Genomic DNA, 15731 nt, shown 5'->3' with positions numbered 1-15731 from the left:
CAGGGGGGGGGGGGGTGACCCAACGCCAGGGGGTGACCCAACACCAGGGGGTGACCCTCTTCATTAAAATGCAAGCTTGATGTAGAAAAAAAAAACACGAGTGCCCACATTTCTTAGTCTCTTCCACAATTTCTTCCATTGTACTACAATTACATGTCAATGACTAAACATATGACAAAAACAACTGGGTCATCTTGAAGTCGATTTATTTATACCAAAATACATCTACAGAGAAACAGCAGTGACCAGACTACTTCTCCCCCTGTGGCTGATCAGGCATACTCCTGATGATGTCTGAGTCCCCTGTGGATGATTAGAAAATAATGACAAGTTACATTCTAGAAACCAGTAGTGAGAGAATAACAGTTTACACACACACACATACACACACACACACACGTGACAACGTTGTCACATTTTTTTAAAACTCACCAGGGTCAATGATGGCCAGGGTACAGACTCTGAAGTACTTTCCACAGGCCGTGCCAAGCTCTATGTTGTTCCCACTGTAGTGGTGGACCCCAGTCTTAGCCAGCATCGCATAGTACTCAATCTCTGATTTCCTACCGGGAGAAGAGTTCAAATCACTTTTAGGGTGGGTTCACTTTAGTTCAATATCAGTGCTGAGCCCAGTCACTTTTAGGGTGGGTTCACTTTAGTTCAATATCAGTGCTGAGCCCAGTCACTTTTAGGGTGGATTCACTTTAGTTCAATATCAGTGCTGAGCCCAGTCACTTTTAGGGTGGGTTCACTTTAGTTCAATATCAGTGCTGAGCCCAGTCACTTTTAGGGTGGGTTCACTTTAGTTCAATATCAGTGCTGCGCCCAGTCACTTTTAGGGTGGGTTCACTTTAGTTCAATATCAGTGCTGAGCCCAGTCACTTTTAGGGTGGGTTCACTTTAGTTCAATATCAGTGCTGAGCCCAGTCACTTTTAGGGTGGGTTCACTGTAGTTCAATATCAGTGCTGAGCCCAGTCACTTTTAGGGTGGGTTCACTGTAGTTCAATATCAGTGCTGAGCCCAGTCACTTTTAGGGTGGGTTCACTGTAGTTCAATATCAGTGCTGAGCCCAGTCACTTTTAGGGTGGGTTCACTTTAGTTCAATATCAGTGCTGAGCCCAGTCACTTTTAGGGTGGGTTCACTTTAGTTCAATATCAGTGCTGAGCCCAGTCACTTTTAGGGTGGGTTCACTGTAGTTCAATATCAGTGCTGAGCCCAGTCACTTTTAGGGTGGGTTCACTGTAGTTCAATATCAGTGCTGAGCCCAGTCACTTTTAGGGTGGGTTCACTTTAGTTCAATATCAGTGCTGAGCCCAGTCACTTTTAGGGTGGGTTCACTTTAGTTCAATATCAGTGCTGAGCCCAGTCACTTTTAGGGTGGGTTCACTGTAGTTCAATATCAGTGCTGAGCAGGACTGCGTAATCTTCCCTGAGGGAAAGAGGCTTCTGCTCCAGCCAAGTAGTAGCACACCTGATTTCAAATAAATCAGTCAATTGAAATAAATTCATCAGGCCCTAATCAATAGATTTCACACAACTGTGAACACAGAGATATGAATCTGTTGGTCACAGACACCTTATCCAAAAAAAAAAAAAAGGTAAGGGCGTGGATCAGAAAACCAGTCCGCCGTATCTGATGTGACAAACCATTTACCTCATGCAGCGTGACACATCTCCTTCACATAAGAGTTAAATCAGGCTGTTGATTGTGGCCTGTGGAATGTTGTCCCCACTCTAATTCAAATGGCTGTGTTGAAGTTGCTGGATATCGGCGGGAACTGGAACACAGTCCTACATGGCGATCCAGAGTGGAGGAGCGTACGCAGGCCATGGAAGAACGGGACATTACCAGCCTTCCGGGAACTGTGTACAGATTTCTTGCGACATGGGGCCCATTCATCGTCGTGCTGAAACAATGGGGCCTCGGGATCTCATCATCTACATCCCTGTGTATTCAAATCGCCATCGTGTTTGTTGTCCGTAGCTTATGCCTGCCCCATGCTATAACCCCACCTCCACCACGGGGCACTCTGTTCACAACGTTGACGTCAGCAAACCGCTTGACCACACAACAACGCCAAACGCACCGGGTACAGTTGGAACCGGGGATTCATCCATTTAGAGAGCACTTCTTCAGCGCGTCATTGGCCACTGAAGGTGACCATTTACCCACTGAAGTCGGGTTACGACGCCAAACTGCATTCAGGTCAAGACCCTGGTGAGGTGAGGACAACGAGCACTAGGCTACCCTGCCTCCTCTACACTCTAACCACTAGGCTACCCTGCCGCCTCTACACTCTAACCACTAGGCTACCCTGCCGCCTCTACACTCTAACCACTAGGCTACCCTGCCTCCTCTACACTCTAACCACTAGGCTACCCTGCCGCCTCTACACTCTAACCACTAGGCTACCCTGCCGCCTCTACACTCTAACCACTAGGCTACCCTGCCGCCTCTACACTCTAACCACTAGGCTACCCTGCCGCCTCTACACTCTAACCACTAGGCTACCCTGCCGCCTCTACACTCTAACCACTAGTCTACCCTGCCTCCTCTACACTAACCACTAGACTACCCTGCCTCCTCTACACTCTAACCACTAGGCTACCCTGCCGCCTCTACACTCTAACCACTAGGCTACCCTGCCGCCTCTACACTCTAACCACTAGGCTACCCTGCCTCCTCTACACTCTAACCACTAGGCTACCCTGCCGCCTCTACACTCTAACCACTAGGCTACCCTGCCGCCTCTACACTCTAACCACTAGGCTACCCTGCCGCCTCTACACTCTAACCACTAGGCTACCCTGCCGCCTCTACACTCTAACCACTAGGCTACCCTGCCTCCTCTACACTCTAACCACTAGGCTACCCTGCCTCCTCTACACTCTAACCACTAGGCTACCCTGCCGCCTCTACACTCTAACCACTAGGCTACCCTGCCGCCTCTACACTCTAACCACTAGTCTACCCTGCCTCCTCTACACTAACCACTAGACTACCCTGCCTCCTCTACACTCTAACCACTAGGCTACCCTGCCGCCTCTACACTCTAACCACTAGGCTACCCTGCCGCCTCTACACTCTAACCACTAGGCTACCCTGCCGCCCCAATGTTGTTGTTTAATCAGCTTCTTGATATGCCACATCTGTCCGGTGAATAGATTATTTTTAGCAAAGGCAAAAATGCTCAGAACAGGGTTTTTAAAAAAACTAATTGTGAACTCAATATGAAAAAGCTTTTTTGCGCGTATGGAACATATCTGAGAGGTCTTATTTCAGTTCATGTCATGAGACTAACACTTCACATGTTGCGTTTATATTTTTGGATCAGTGTAGTTACCTGAGAGCAGGTGTGTTGTTGGCCAGGATGACCAGCTTGGCTTTGCCCTGGCGGATCATCCTCTGAGTCTGTTTGTAGCCCAGTACGTATTTACCACTCTTCATCACCAGCTGAAGACGAGAGTTGATGGACTCCAGGGACTTTTTCTGGGGAGAGAAACTGATTTAGAGACCAACTGTCGGAAAGTTTAGCCCACGACTGCATAAATAGGCTCCCGAGTGGCGCAGCGGTCTAAGGCACTGCATCTCAGTGGTAGAGGCGTCACTACAGACCCTGGTTCAGCGGTCTGAGGCACTGCATCTCAGTGCTAGAGGCGTCACTACAGACCCTGGTTCAGAGGTCTGAGACACTGCATCTCAGTGCTAGAGGTGTCACTACAGACCCTGGTTCAGCGGTCTGAGACACTGCATCTCAGTGCTAGAGGCGTCACTACAGACCCTGGTTCAGCGGTCTTAAGACACTGCATCAACACTGTCAATACAGACCCTGGTTCGATTCCAGGCTGTATCACAACCTGCTGTGATTGGGAGTCCCATAGGGCGACACACAGTTGTCCCAACTTCGTCCAGGGTAGGCCATCATTGTAAATAAGAATTTGTTCTTAATTTACTTAGTTAAATAAAAAGGTTCACTTATTATTTGTTTTATGACAGAACACAAGGCAGTCCATGTGTAACAGTCTAGCTTCCGTCCCTCTCCTCGCCCCAACCAGGGATCCTCTGCACACATCAACCACAGTCACTCGCGAAGCATCGTTACCCATCGCGCCACAAAAGCCGCGGCCCTTGTAGCTCAAGGGGAACAACTACTTCAAGGTCTCAAAGCGAGTGACGTCACTGATTGAAACGCTTATTAGCGCGCACCACCGCTAACTAGCTAGCCATTTCACATCGGTTACACATGCATCATGGCATGTCAATATAGACCAGGCGAGGGCCCGGTTTCACAAAAGCATCTTACGACGAAGTTCATCGTTAGAACCTTTGTATGAGCAATGTTAAAAACCTCCGAGCCGTTTCCCTAAAACCAGCAGTACTAAAGTTGTACTTAAACGCAAGTTATTTATCGACTGCCACAGACCACTCGTAGAAAAAGCTAAGTGCGTCGTTGCCTGCGTTTTTCCCCCCTACTGCGTCACTTTATACACAGAAGATCTCGCTAAACACAGAATCCAGATGTGGATCTGTCTCTGTGTGACCGCCGATAACTTCACAACGAAGTTGACTACAAATACACAGATGCCAATGTCTTTAATTGTTACAAACAAGGTTAGAAAATATGCTTAAAATGAGAACCGCGATGACTGCATTAAAGTGAATACGGTATATGCTAGACAGGCCTAGATATTTCCCTGATATCTAAGTCAATTTAATGTTAATGTCAATGGGGTTTCATTTGACTATTAGGTCCAATGTATTTGAACGGAGAACGCTTACCCGAGAATGAACGCTGCCTTTATTACACATGCCGCAACGACGCACCTACCGAACGTTGTCGTGGTGTTTCGGGAAACGCATGTTACATCTAGCGACCTAGGAAAGACGCATCGTAGACACTCGTAAGCCTAAAGTTCCTTCGCTAACCCGAAAGCGGACCCTGCTTGGTCACTCAACACTGGGATAAATTAACATTTACCCATCACCGATTAAGTTTAAGGATGTGCGCAAACATTTCTATAATAAATGAACGATTTTTCCAATCTCAAACTCACAGTTTTCTTAGTGGCCACCATGTCTTCAGTTTAGATGTTACTAGCCCACCTAAACGAGGGTATAACATGCAAGAATGAGTGATTACAATCTTGTGTTGACATCAACCGGAGAGTTTCGCTAAACGCACAGCAATCTACACCGTCCGGTAGTTGAATGAAAGAAGGAGAATTACCTCCCAGACTACAGTGCGTGTGTTTGGGAAAACATAGCATCGCGAGAAGTGGAGCGAGATGTGGAGTGAGACTTGCACCAGATTTGAAAACATCTCAGTCCTAAACACACACAGTTCATTAGGAGGACGAGGAGACTGTCGTCTGTGTACGGGTACAACACGATACATCTCTTTGCAATGTCCGACATTTTGCCTTTTGGCTAGAAGTTTAGTAAACAACACTTCGAAACGGATTAACTTTCTTTCTGAAACAATAACTAGGTAAGTAACGTTAACTAGTTTTCTACGTAACGTTAACGTCTGTCTCAGGCTTGTATATATATGCATTACATTTTAGTATGTATTTCAAGGTGAGTTGCTAACATTTAGTATATTAACTTTAAGCTAGTAATCCAATTGTTTAACAAGCAAAGCTAACTATTAATAATACAACAATGGACTCTACATTGCAATCACATTCTGAAATTGCAACTGCTTTTTAACATTTTTGTTTTTGACGCCAGCCAGCCAGCCAGCCTTTCAGCCAGCCAGCCAGCCAGCCAGTCAGCTAGCCTTTCAGCTAGCCAGTCAGCCAGCCAGTCAGCCAGCCAGCCAAGCAGTCAGCCAGCCAGTCAGCCAGCCAGTCAGCTAGCCAAGCAGTCAGCTAGCCAGCCTTTCAGCTAGCCAAGCAGTCAGCTAGCCAGCCAGCTAGCCAGCCTTTCAGCTAGCCAGTCAGCTAGCCAGCCTTTCAGCTAGCCAGTCAGCTAGCCAGCCTTTCAGCTAGCCAAGCAGTCAGCTAGCCAGCCTTTCAGCTAGCCAGTCAGCTAGCCAACCAGTCAGCTAGCCTTTCAGCTAGTCAGCCAACCAGCCAGCCAGTCAGTCAGCCAACTAGCCAGCGGGCTAATGGGTCTCTAGGGAGAGAGAAGGAGCCAGTGTCCCCGGCCTCAGTCGAGGGTTTTTTTGGCGGTCGCAGTGCAGTTTTGAGCGGGCGACTGGGAGCCATGGAGATATCCAGCCGGAACAGTTTAAAACCCCCAAAACGACGGGATTTAAATGCCGTTTATCGACAGCATAGCAACTACGGAGTTGTTGTCACTGTCGTCGACTGCTAGTTAGCTTCTGGCTGTTTGTTTTATCCACTTGGAAGGTTAAAAGTAACTACTCTCATAACCTGTTAACTATTGACCACTTTTTAATTTTATAAAAAAAAATAGATATATTATATATATCTAGATATATTTGTATTTACCAAAATTAAGTACAGTTTACATGTTTGTTTAATTTGAGCTAACTAGCTAGCTACATGAATTAACTTAAAGCTAACGTTAGCTAGTTAGCTAGTTTACAACAAAAGTGACGTAACCCTTTTTGTCTAACTGCATTGTTTTTCTAATTGTCTTCTCACAGATCAGTTTGAAACGCCAGACCCGTCAACCCGGTGAAATATCTGTGTTTCTACATCTGAAAGGGAGTATGGAGCACTGTCTCAGACCAGATGTCAATTTCCACAACCTCAAAGACCCGCAATATGGAGCTTGTCATGACAGCGGATACCTGGACAGCGGCTACAGCTCTAAGATTGAGAGCGGAGAGGATTTTGACCTCTCGAAGTGTTTATCTTCTGATGACGGTTATCACGAAACGCCTAAAGAGAACGTTTCACGGAAATGCGAACCTCTGTCACCCAGAAAGAACAGACGACAAGCGGCCGTCAGAAGTCCACGGAAAGACTTCCTGAAGGAGCAGCCGTTGAAGAACGGCTGGTGCGAAACGCCTAAAGTATCCAGGAGAGAGCCGTTGCTGAGAAGACGTCTCCTCGTGTCTAAAACTGCAGACGATACAGAAACGCTGCGCACGACAGGGACTGACTCGCCATCCAACGGGAGAACCGAACACGGCTCAACTGAGGACTTTGACTCGCCGGGTGCTTTGGCTTCAAGCTCTTTAAAACCAGAAGACGTGCTTCTGTCCGGCAGGAAACTGCGCCTCCTCTTCTCTCTCGTAAAAACCTCGACACTCGAAGATGGCAAATGCAACATGGCCAACGTCACTCTCTTTGAGAGAAAGGCCTGGGCTACGTCGCTCTCAGATGCAGACCTGGAAGAGAGCGTCGGTCCCTCAGACCTCCTTACCACGGAGATGCCGGAGACCCCGCGCTATAGCAGATTAACGCCCTCGGCCAGAGACGACTTCCAGACTCCGGTCAACAACGACGTAGCGGCTAACCTCTCGGACAGCCTGAGTGTCCTGAGCACCCCTGCTCCTAAATACCACTTTGACACCCCTTCCTCCACCCCTACTCGTAAACACTACAACCGCTCTGTGTCTGAGGACAGCGGCTTCAGCTCCTTGGCTCTGGATAAATCTCAGGACTCGGCGGTAGACAATGATGGTTCCTTCCAGGAGCTGCTGCTGTTGTCGTCGGGTAGCTCCAGGTGCAAGGAGACCCCCAGCAGGCTGGCTGAGACGATGAAGAGGAGGTAGGCTAGATGGCTTTTTGACTTCCATTGAACGCCCTAGAACAGTGTTTCTCATCGACAATCCTTGAGTACCCTCAACAGTATATACAAATGTGTGCTGTTTTGGGGGGGGGGGGGGGGGGGGGGGGGTTTGAGAAAGTTGAGTTGAGAAACATTGCTGTAGAACGTTTTTAGTGTTGTATGTTTATGGTGTTTTTGTAGCTAATAATTGTCATATTTAATAATTTTAGTTGTACTTGGTGTAATTCAGTTTGTTGCTTGCTTCCATTTTTTTTTTTTGTGAAGTCGTTTATGATCATCAAAAATTCTGATCATCAGGTCCAGACTGGAGCGCCAGCGTCGCCTCTCCACTCTCCGAGAGGGGGGTTCCCAGTCTGAGGGGGACCGGGACGTGAGGAACCTGGCAGGCCACAGAACTCATCGCAGAGAGAAGAAGAACCTCGTATCCCAGGAACATCTGGAGCGCAGCATCTTCAAGGAGGATGACGACAGTGACGTCTTCCCGGATGTGACGCCGCCGAAAACAACAACAACAACCACCGCTAAGCTAGAGGACCTGTCCTTCACGCCGGCCCTGCAGATGGTCCGGGCCCTGTCCCAGAGGACATCCAGGATGTTGCTGGAGCGCACCAGTCTGGAGGAACTGCTGAGGGTCTCTGAGAAGGAGGCCTCCAGGACCACCATGCCCCTGGCTGGGCTGATCGGCAGGAAGATCGGCCTGGGGAAGGTAGACATCTTTACCGAGCTGAAGAGGAAGAACCTCAGACACATCCTGGCTAAGATTCTCAATCGGCTGTCCTCTGAAGATGTCTATAGGTGAGGATTTTAATACAGTATCTCCAGAAAAGACTCATACCCTTTCACTTATTCCACATTTTGTTGTGTTTACAGCCTGAATTTAAAAAAAACATGGATAAAATGAATGTTTTTGTTCCCTTACAATACACCGAAATGACAGTGAAAACATGTTTTTTTTTTTAAATAGAAATTGTAGCAAATTTATTGAGAATTTTGGTCGGACGGCCAGCTCTAGACAGAGTCCGGGTAGTTCAGATATAACCTGTCAACTCTGATATAACCTGTCAACTCTGGGACCCTCATATAGACGGGTGTGTTTCTCTCTCTAAAATCAATGTCCAAACTGTTGAATTGGATACAGGTGGACTCCAATCGGGTTGTAGCGACACCTCGCGGATGATCGAAGGAAATCGGGATGCACCCGAGCCCATTTTGGAGTGTCGTAACAAAGGGCTCTGAATACTTATCTAAATAAGATTTCTGTATTTCATTTTGATAAAAATGACGGATTCAAAACATGTTTTCAACTTTTTTATTTATTTTATTTTATTTTTGACCTTTATTTAACCAGGTAGGCTAGTTGAGAACAAGTTCTCATTTGCAACTGCGACCTGGCCAAGATAAGGCATAGCAGTGTGAACAGACAACACCACAGAGTTACACATGGAGTAAACAATTAACAAGTCAATAACACAGTAGAAAACAAAGGGGGAGTCTATATACAATGTGTGCAAAAGGCATGAGGAGGTAGGCGAATAATTACAATTATGCAGATTAACACTGGAGTGATAAATGATCAGATGGTCATGTACAGGTAGAGATATTGGTGTGCAAAAGAGCAGAAAAATAAATAAATAAAAACAGTATGGGGATGAGGTAGGTAAAAATGGGTGGGCTATTTACCGATGGACTATGTACAGCTGCAGCGATCGGTTAGCTGCTCAGATAGCAGATGTTTGAAGTTGGTGAGGGAGATAAAAGTCTCCAACTTCAGCGATTTTTGCAATTCGTTCCAGTCGCAGGCAGCAGAGAAGTGGAAGGAAAGGCGGCCAAATGAGGTGTTGGCTTTAGGGATGATCAGTGAGATACACCTGCTGGAGCGCGTGCTACGGGTGGGTGTTGCCATCGTGACCAGTGAACTGAGATAAGGCGGAGCTTTACCTAGCATGGACTTGTAGATGACCTGGAGCCAGTGGGTCTAGTGACGAATATGTAGCGAGGGCCAGCCGACTAGAGCATACAAGTCGCAGTGGTGGGTGGTATAAGGTGCTTCAGTAACAAAACGGATGGCACTGTGATAGACTGCATCCAGTTTGCTGAGTAGAGTGTTGGAAGCTATTTTGTAGATGACATCGAAGTCGAGGATCGGTAGGATAGTCAGTTTTACTAGGGTAAGTTTGGCGGCGTGAGTGAAGGAGGCTTTGTTGCGGAATAGAAAGCCGACTCTAAATTTGATTTTAGATTGGAGATGTTTGATATGAGTCTGGAAGGAGAGTTTACAGTCTAGCCAGACACCTAGGTACTTATAGGTGTCCACATATTCAAGGTCGGAACTATCCAGGGTGGTGATGCTATTCGGGCGTGCGGGTGCAGGCAGCGAACGGTTGAAAAGCATGCATTTGTTTTTTTACTAGCGTTTAAGAGCAGGTGGAGGCCACGGAAGGAGTGTTGTATGGCATTGAAGCTCGTTTGGAGGTTAGATAGCACAGTGTCCAAGGACAGGCCGGAAGTATATAGAATGGTGTCGTCTGCGTAGAGGTGGATCAGGGAATCGCCCGCAGCAAGAGCAACATCATTGATATAACTTTGTCATTTTGTTGAGGGGTATTGTGTGAAAATGGGTGAGAAACAATACCATTTTGAATTCAGGGCTGTAAACACAACGAAACATGTGGAATAAGCCCAGGGCTATATGAATACTTTCTGAAATGTGTGTGTGTGTGTGTGTGTGTGTGTAAACACACATGTGTAATCAAAACGCTTGCTAGAACATTCTATTACCACGTCATTGTCATGACATTGTTGCGTGTGTTGCGTTCTCCTGGTCTACAGGGTCGGTCAGGTGTCCCGGAGCTGGGATGAGATCATAGTTCAGAACAAGATGTCCAGCCGCAGGAGGAGACACTACCTGATGGACGTCAAGGCCTCTCTGGAGGTGGGTGAGGTTGTCTCCTGTAACCGTGTTTCAGCATTGATCTAGAAAAGCACTTTAGTCTGGGGCCACTATTATTAGTGTCTCAGTAGGAGTGCTGATCTAGGATCAGGTCCCGTCTGTCCATGTAGTCTTATTCATTATGATCTAGGATCAGGTCCATGAGTCTTATTCATCATGATCTAGGATCAGGTCCCATCTCTCCGTGTAGTCATATTCATTATGATCAAGGATCAGTTTAATGTAGTCATATTCATTATGATCTAGGGTCAGGTCCCATCTGTCCATGTAGTCAGTAGGATCTAGGATCAGGTCCCATCTGTCTATGTAGTCTTATTCATTAGGATCAGGTCCCATCTGTCCATGTAGTCTTATTCATTATGATCTAGGATCAAGTCCATGTAGTCTTCGTCATTAGGGTCTATGATCAGGTCCGTGTAGGGTCTAGGATCAGGTCCGTGTCGTCTTAGCCAGTAGGGTCTAGGATCAGGTCCATGTTGCCAGTAGGGTCTAGGATCAGGTCCATGTTGCCAGTAGGGTCTAGGATCAGGTCCATGTTGCCAGTAGGGTCTAGGATCAGGTCCGTGTTGCCAGTAGGGTCTAGGATCAGGTCCATGTTGCCAGTAGGGTCTAGGATCAGGTCCATGTTGCCAGTAGGGTCTAGGATCAGGTCCATGTTGCCAGTAGGGTCTAGGATCAGGTCCATGTTGCCAGTAGGGTCTAGGATCAGGTCCATGTTGCCAGTAGGGTCTAGGATCAGGTCCATGTTGCCAGTAGGGTCTAGGGTCCTACTGAGCCTCTTTATGAATACAGCTCCAGTCAATGTTCTATATATTTATATTTAATACAGGGCTACTTTCACCAACACAGTGTGTGTGTGTGTGTGTGTGTGTGCAGCTTGGCAGTGCAGTCCATGTCCCTGATGCAGAGACCAGGTTGACCCTGCCGAGCCGGTCTGTCCTGAAGTCAGTCCAGGCCCAGTCCAGGACCCCCAGTACCAGCATCCGTGGTACCCCCCAGTCAGGAACGGGCACTTCAACCCCCGTCCAGCACAACTCCGCCAGCAAACAGGACCTGTTCATACAGGTGAGTCCCCTGTGTCATGTTATGTGGCCCTACGTTTCAGGTATATTTAATAAAAAATAAGACATTTAGTTTATGGCCGCGATGAATTAAAACAGCATTCGAAACACACATCCAACTAACGTCGCTATTTTAATGATGCCTCGTTTATCAAGTCAGCCAAATGTGGATCCTTCCCTGTAGACAAGGACACTAGCTCTGTTGTAGTGGATCCCTCCCTGTAGACAAGGACACTAGCTCTGTTGTAGTGGATCCCTCCCTGTAGACAAGGACACTAGCTCTGTTGTAGTGGATCCCTCCCTGTAGACAAGGACACTAGCTCTGTTGTAGTGGATCCCTCCCTGTAGACAAGGACACTAGCTCTGTTGTAGTGGATCCCTCCCTGTAGACAAGGACACTAGCTCTGTTGTAGTGGATCCCTCCCTGTAGACAAGGACACTAGCTCTGTTGTAGTGGATCCCTCCATGGAGACAAGGACACTAGCTCTGTTGTAGTGTGGATCCTTCCCTGTAGACAAGGACACTAGCTCTGTTAGGTTGTGGATCCTTCCCTGTAGACAAGGACACTAGCTCTGTTGTAGTGGATCCTTCCCTGTAGACAAGGACACTAGCTCTGTTGTAGTGGATCCTTCCCTGTAGACAAGGACACTCGGTCTGTTGTAGTGGATCCTTCCCTGTAGACAAGGACACTAGCTCTGTTAGGTTGTGGATCCTTCCCTGTAGACAAGGACACTAGCTCTGTTAGGTTGTGGATCCTTCCTTGTAGACAAGGACACTCGCTCTGTTAGGTTGTGGATCCTTCCCTGTAGACAAGGACACTAGCTCTGTTGTAGTGTGGATCCTTCCCTGTAGACAAGGACACTAGCTCTGTTAGGTTGTGGATCCTTCCCTGTAGACAAGGACACTAGCTCTGTTGTAGTGGATCCTTCCCTGTAGACAAGGACACTAGCTCTGTTGTAGTGGATCCTTCCCTGTAGACAAGGACACTCGGTCTGTTGTAGTGGATCCCTCCCTGTAGACAAGGACACTAGCTCTGTTGTAGTGGATCCCTCCCTGTAGACAAGGACACTAGCTCTGTTAGGTTGTGGATCCTTCCCTGTAGACAAGGACACTAGCTCTGTTAGGTTGTGGATCCTTCCTTGTAGACAAGGACACTCGCTCTGTTAGGTTGTGGATCCTTCCCTGTAGACAAGGACACTAGCTCTGTTGTAGTGTGGATCCTTCCCTGTAGACAAGGACACTAGCTCTGTTAGGTTGTGGATCCTTCCCTGTAGACAAGGACACTAGCTCTGTTAGGTTGTGGATCCTTCCCTGTAGACAAGGACACTCGGTCTGTTGTAGTGGATCCCTCCCTGTAGACAAGGACACTAGCTCTGTTGTAGTGGATCCCTCCCTGTAGACAAGGACACTAGCTCTGTTAGGTTGTGGATCCTTCCCTGTAGACAAGGACACTAGCTCTGTTGTAGTGGATCCTTCCCTGTAGACAAGGACACTAGCTCTGTTAGGTTGTGGATCCTTCCCTGTAGACAAGGACACTAGCTCTGTTAGGTTGTGGATCCTTCCCTGTAGACAAGGACACTAGCTCTGTTAGGTTGTGGATCCTTCCCTGTAGACAAGGACACTAGCTCTGTTAGGTTGTGGATCCTTCCCTGTAGACAAGGACATTAGCTCTGTTAGGTTGTGGATCCTTCCCTGTAGACAAGGACACTAGCTCTGTTGTAGTGGATCCTTCCCTGTAGACAAGGACACTAGCTCTGTTATAGTGGATCCTTCCCTGTAGACAAGGACACTCGGTCTGTTGTAGTGGATCCTTCCCTGTAGACAAGGACACTAGCTCTGTTGTAGTGGATCCCTCCCTGTAGACAAGGACACTAGCTCTGTTAGGTTGTGGATCCTTCCCTGTAGACAAGGACACTAGCTCTGTTAGGTTGTGGATCCTTCCCTGTAGACAAGGACACTAGCTCTGTTAGGTTGTGGATCCTTCCCTGTAGACAAGGACATTAGCTCTGTTAGGTTGTGGATCCTTCCCTGTAGACAAGGACACTAGCTCTGTTAGGTTGTGGATCCTTCCCTGTAGACAAGGACACTAGCTCTGTTAGGTTGTGGATCCTTCCCTGTAGACAAGGACATTAGCTCTGTTAGGTTGTGGATCCTTCCCTGTAGACAAGGACACTAGCTCTGTTAGGTTGTGGATCCCTTCCTGTAGACAAGGACACTAGCTCTGTTAGGTTGTGGATCCTTCCCTGTAGACAAGGACACTAGCTCTGTTAGGTTGTGGATCCCTTCCTGTAGACAAGGACACTAGCTCTGTTAGGTAGTGGATCCCTCCCTGTAGACAAGGACACTAGCTCTGTTAGGACACTAGCTCTGTTAGGACACTAGCTCTGTTAGGACACTCGCTCTGTTAGGTTGTGGATCCTTCCCTGTAGACAAGGACACTAGCTCTGTTAGATTGTGGATCCCTCCCTGTAGACAAGGACACTAGCTCTGTTAGGACACTAGCTCTGTTAGGACACTCGCTCTGTTAGGACACTCGCTCTGTTAGGTTGTGGATCCTTCCCTGTAGACAAGGACACTAGCTCTGTTAGATTGTGGATCCCTCCCTGTAGACAAGGACACTAGCTCTGTTAGGACACTAGCTCTGTTAGGACACTAGCTCTGTTAGGACACTCGCTCTAATCTCTGTTTTTATATTGTGTTTTCCGTCCTCCTAGGTGGCCAAAACCCTCTTCACCGACGAATGTCTGAAGCCCTGCCCTCGGTGCCGGCACCCTGCTCGGTGTCACCCGGTGAAGATGGAGGCCGTGTGTAGCAGCGTTGACTGTGGATTCCGGTTCTGTACCGGCTGCCTTTGTGCCTTCCACGGATCCAGAGAATGCGCCAGCCTGTCGGCCAAGAGACGTAGCAAGATGGACGTTCTTCCCGGGAGCGCTCGGAGCAAACGCAATGTCAGGAGATTGTGAATGTGTTTTTTTTTTAAATTAATTTTTTATGTTTCGTTGTTTTGCAATTATTTGTACTTCCTGTCCCCTCTTTTTATAAAATGTGTTTAGCTTGGATATGTTTTTAATTATGGGTCGGAGATGAGAATCAATCAGAGATGAAATGGCTGCAGAATGCTGGGCTCCTCCATCGATGTTACCAGAATGTTGTTTTCGCTTCTCAACTGAATTTCCATGGTTTTTATATGAATGTTTCTGTACATTGTCTACATTTATTTTAATAAAGTTGTACTTTTTACATATTTTATTTGCCGTTGTCTCATAGGCATGTGAACAGGGACAAATCGTACGACACCGGCGCCGACGCTCGTCTTGTGTGGCAGGGCTTGCGGACCACAAAGGGAGGCCCAGCCGCGAGCTGCCCAGTGACACGAGCCTAAATCAGACGAGCTAAATCACTTCCTATGCTCGGCTTCGAGGCAAGCAACACTGAGGCATGCATGAGAGCATCAGCTGTTCCGGACGACTGTGTGATCACGCTCTCCGTAGCCCGACGTGAGTAAGACCTTTTTAAACAGGTCAACATTCACAAGGCTGCGGGGCCAGATGGATTACCAGGACGTGTGCTCCGGGCATGTGCTGACCAACTGGCAGGTGTCTTCGCTGACATTTTCAACATGTCCCTGATTGAGTCTGTAATACCAACATGTTTCAAGCAGGCCACTGTAGTCTCTGTGCCCCAAAACACAAAGGCAACCTGCCTAAATTACTACAGAACCCATAACACGTCTGTAGCCATGAAGTGCTTTGAAAGGCTGGTCATGGCTCACATCAACAGCATCATCCCAGACACCCTAGACCCACTTCAATTAACATACCGCCCCAACAGATCCACAGATGATGCAATCTCTATTGTACTCCACACTGCCCTTTCCCATCTGGACAAGAGGACCACCTATATGTGACAATGCTGTTTATTGACTGCAGCTCAGCATTCAACACCATAATACCCTCAAAGCTCATCACTGAGCTAAGGACCCGGGGACTAAACACCTCCCTCTGCAACTG

General features: G+C 47.6%; 2 protein-coding genes across 2 annotated transcripts; one reads left to right on the top strand and one right to left on the bottom strand.

Annotated features, from left to right (window-relative positions):
- Positions 1-189: 189 nt before the first annotated feature.
- Positions 190-5255, bottom strand: LOC110514530 (large ribosomal subunit protein eL30). The gene is made up of 4 exons (XM_090219472.1): positions 5058-5255; positions 3347-3492; positions 433-563; positions 190-303 (listed from the first exon to the last, which is right to left on the bottom strand). The coding sequence occupies exons 1-4, from the start codon at positions 5076-5078 to the stop codon at positions 251-253; spliced, it is 351 nt and encodes a 116-aa protein (XP_090075598.1). The 5' UTR covers positions 5079-5255; the 3' UTR covers positions 190-250.
- A 53-nt stretch (positions 5256-5308) lies between these two features.
- On the top strand, positions 5309-14965 carry LOC149984270 (F-box only protein 43-like). The gene is made up of 6 exons (XM_090219467.1): positions 5309-5491; positions 6617-7689; positions 8008-8505; positions 10540-10642; positions 11537-11725; positions 14436-14965. The coding sequence occupies exons 2-6, from the start codon at positions 6683-6685 to the stop codon at positions 14682-14684; spliced, it is 2046 nt and encodes a 681-aa protein (XP_090075593.1). The 5' UTR covers positions 5309-5491; positions 6617-6682; the 3' UTR covers positions 14685-14965.
- The last annotated feature ends 766 nt before the right edge of the window (positions 14966-15731 follow it).

The sequence above is a fragment of the Oncorhynchus mykiss genome, chromosome 3 (genome assembly GCF_057628025.1).
Source record: "Oncorhynchus mykiss isolate SJ-2025 chromosome 3, ASM5762802v1, whole genome shotgun sequence".
NCBI lineage: Eukaryota > Metazoa > Chordata > Actinopteri > Salmoniformes > Salmonidae > Oncorhynchus > Oncorhynchus mykiss.
This window is presented reverse-complemented; position numbering and strand designations above follow the sequence as displayed.

Bases quoted from the DNA above. Each gene is read 5' to 3' on its own strand.
- LOC110514530 (XM_090219472.1), bottom strand. From the start codon at position 5,078: ATGGTGGCCACTAAGAAAACT. The intron at 3,493-5,057 runs GTGAGTTTGAGA...TTCTCTCCCCAG, and splicing joins TGGTGGCCACTAAGAAAACT to AAAAAGTCCCTGGAGTCCAT. The intron at 304-432 runs GTGAGTTTTAAA...AATCATCCACAG, and splicing joins CCTGGCCATCATTGACCCTG to GGGACTCAGACATCATCAGG.
- LOC149984270 (XM_090219467.1), top strand. From the start codon at position 6,683: ATGGAGCACTGTCTCAGACCAGATGTCAATTTCCACAACCTCAAAGAC. The intron at 7,690-8,007 runs GTAGGCTAGATG...TCTGATCATCAG, and splicing joins GCTGAGACGATGAAGAGGAG to GTCCAGACTGGAGCGCCAGC. The intron at 8,506-10,539 runs GTGAGGATTTTA...CCTGGTCTACAG, and splicing joins TCCTCTGAAGATGTCTATAG to GGTCGGTCAGGTGTCCCGGA.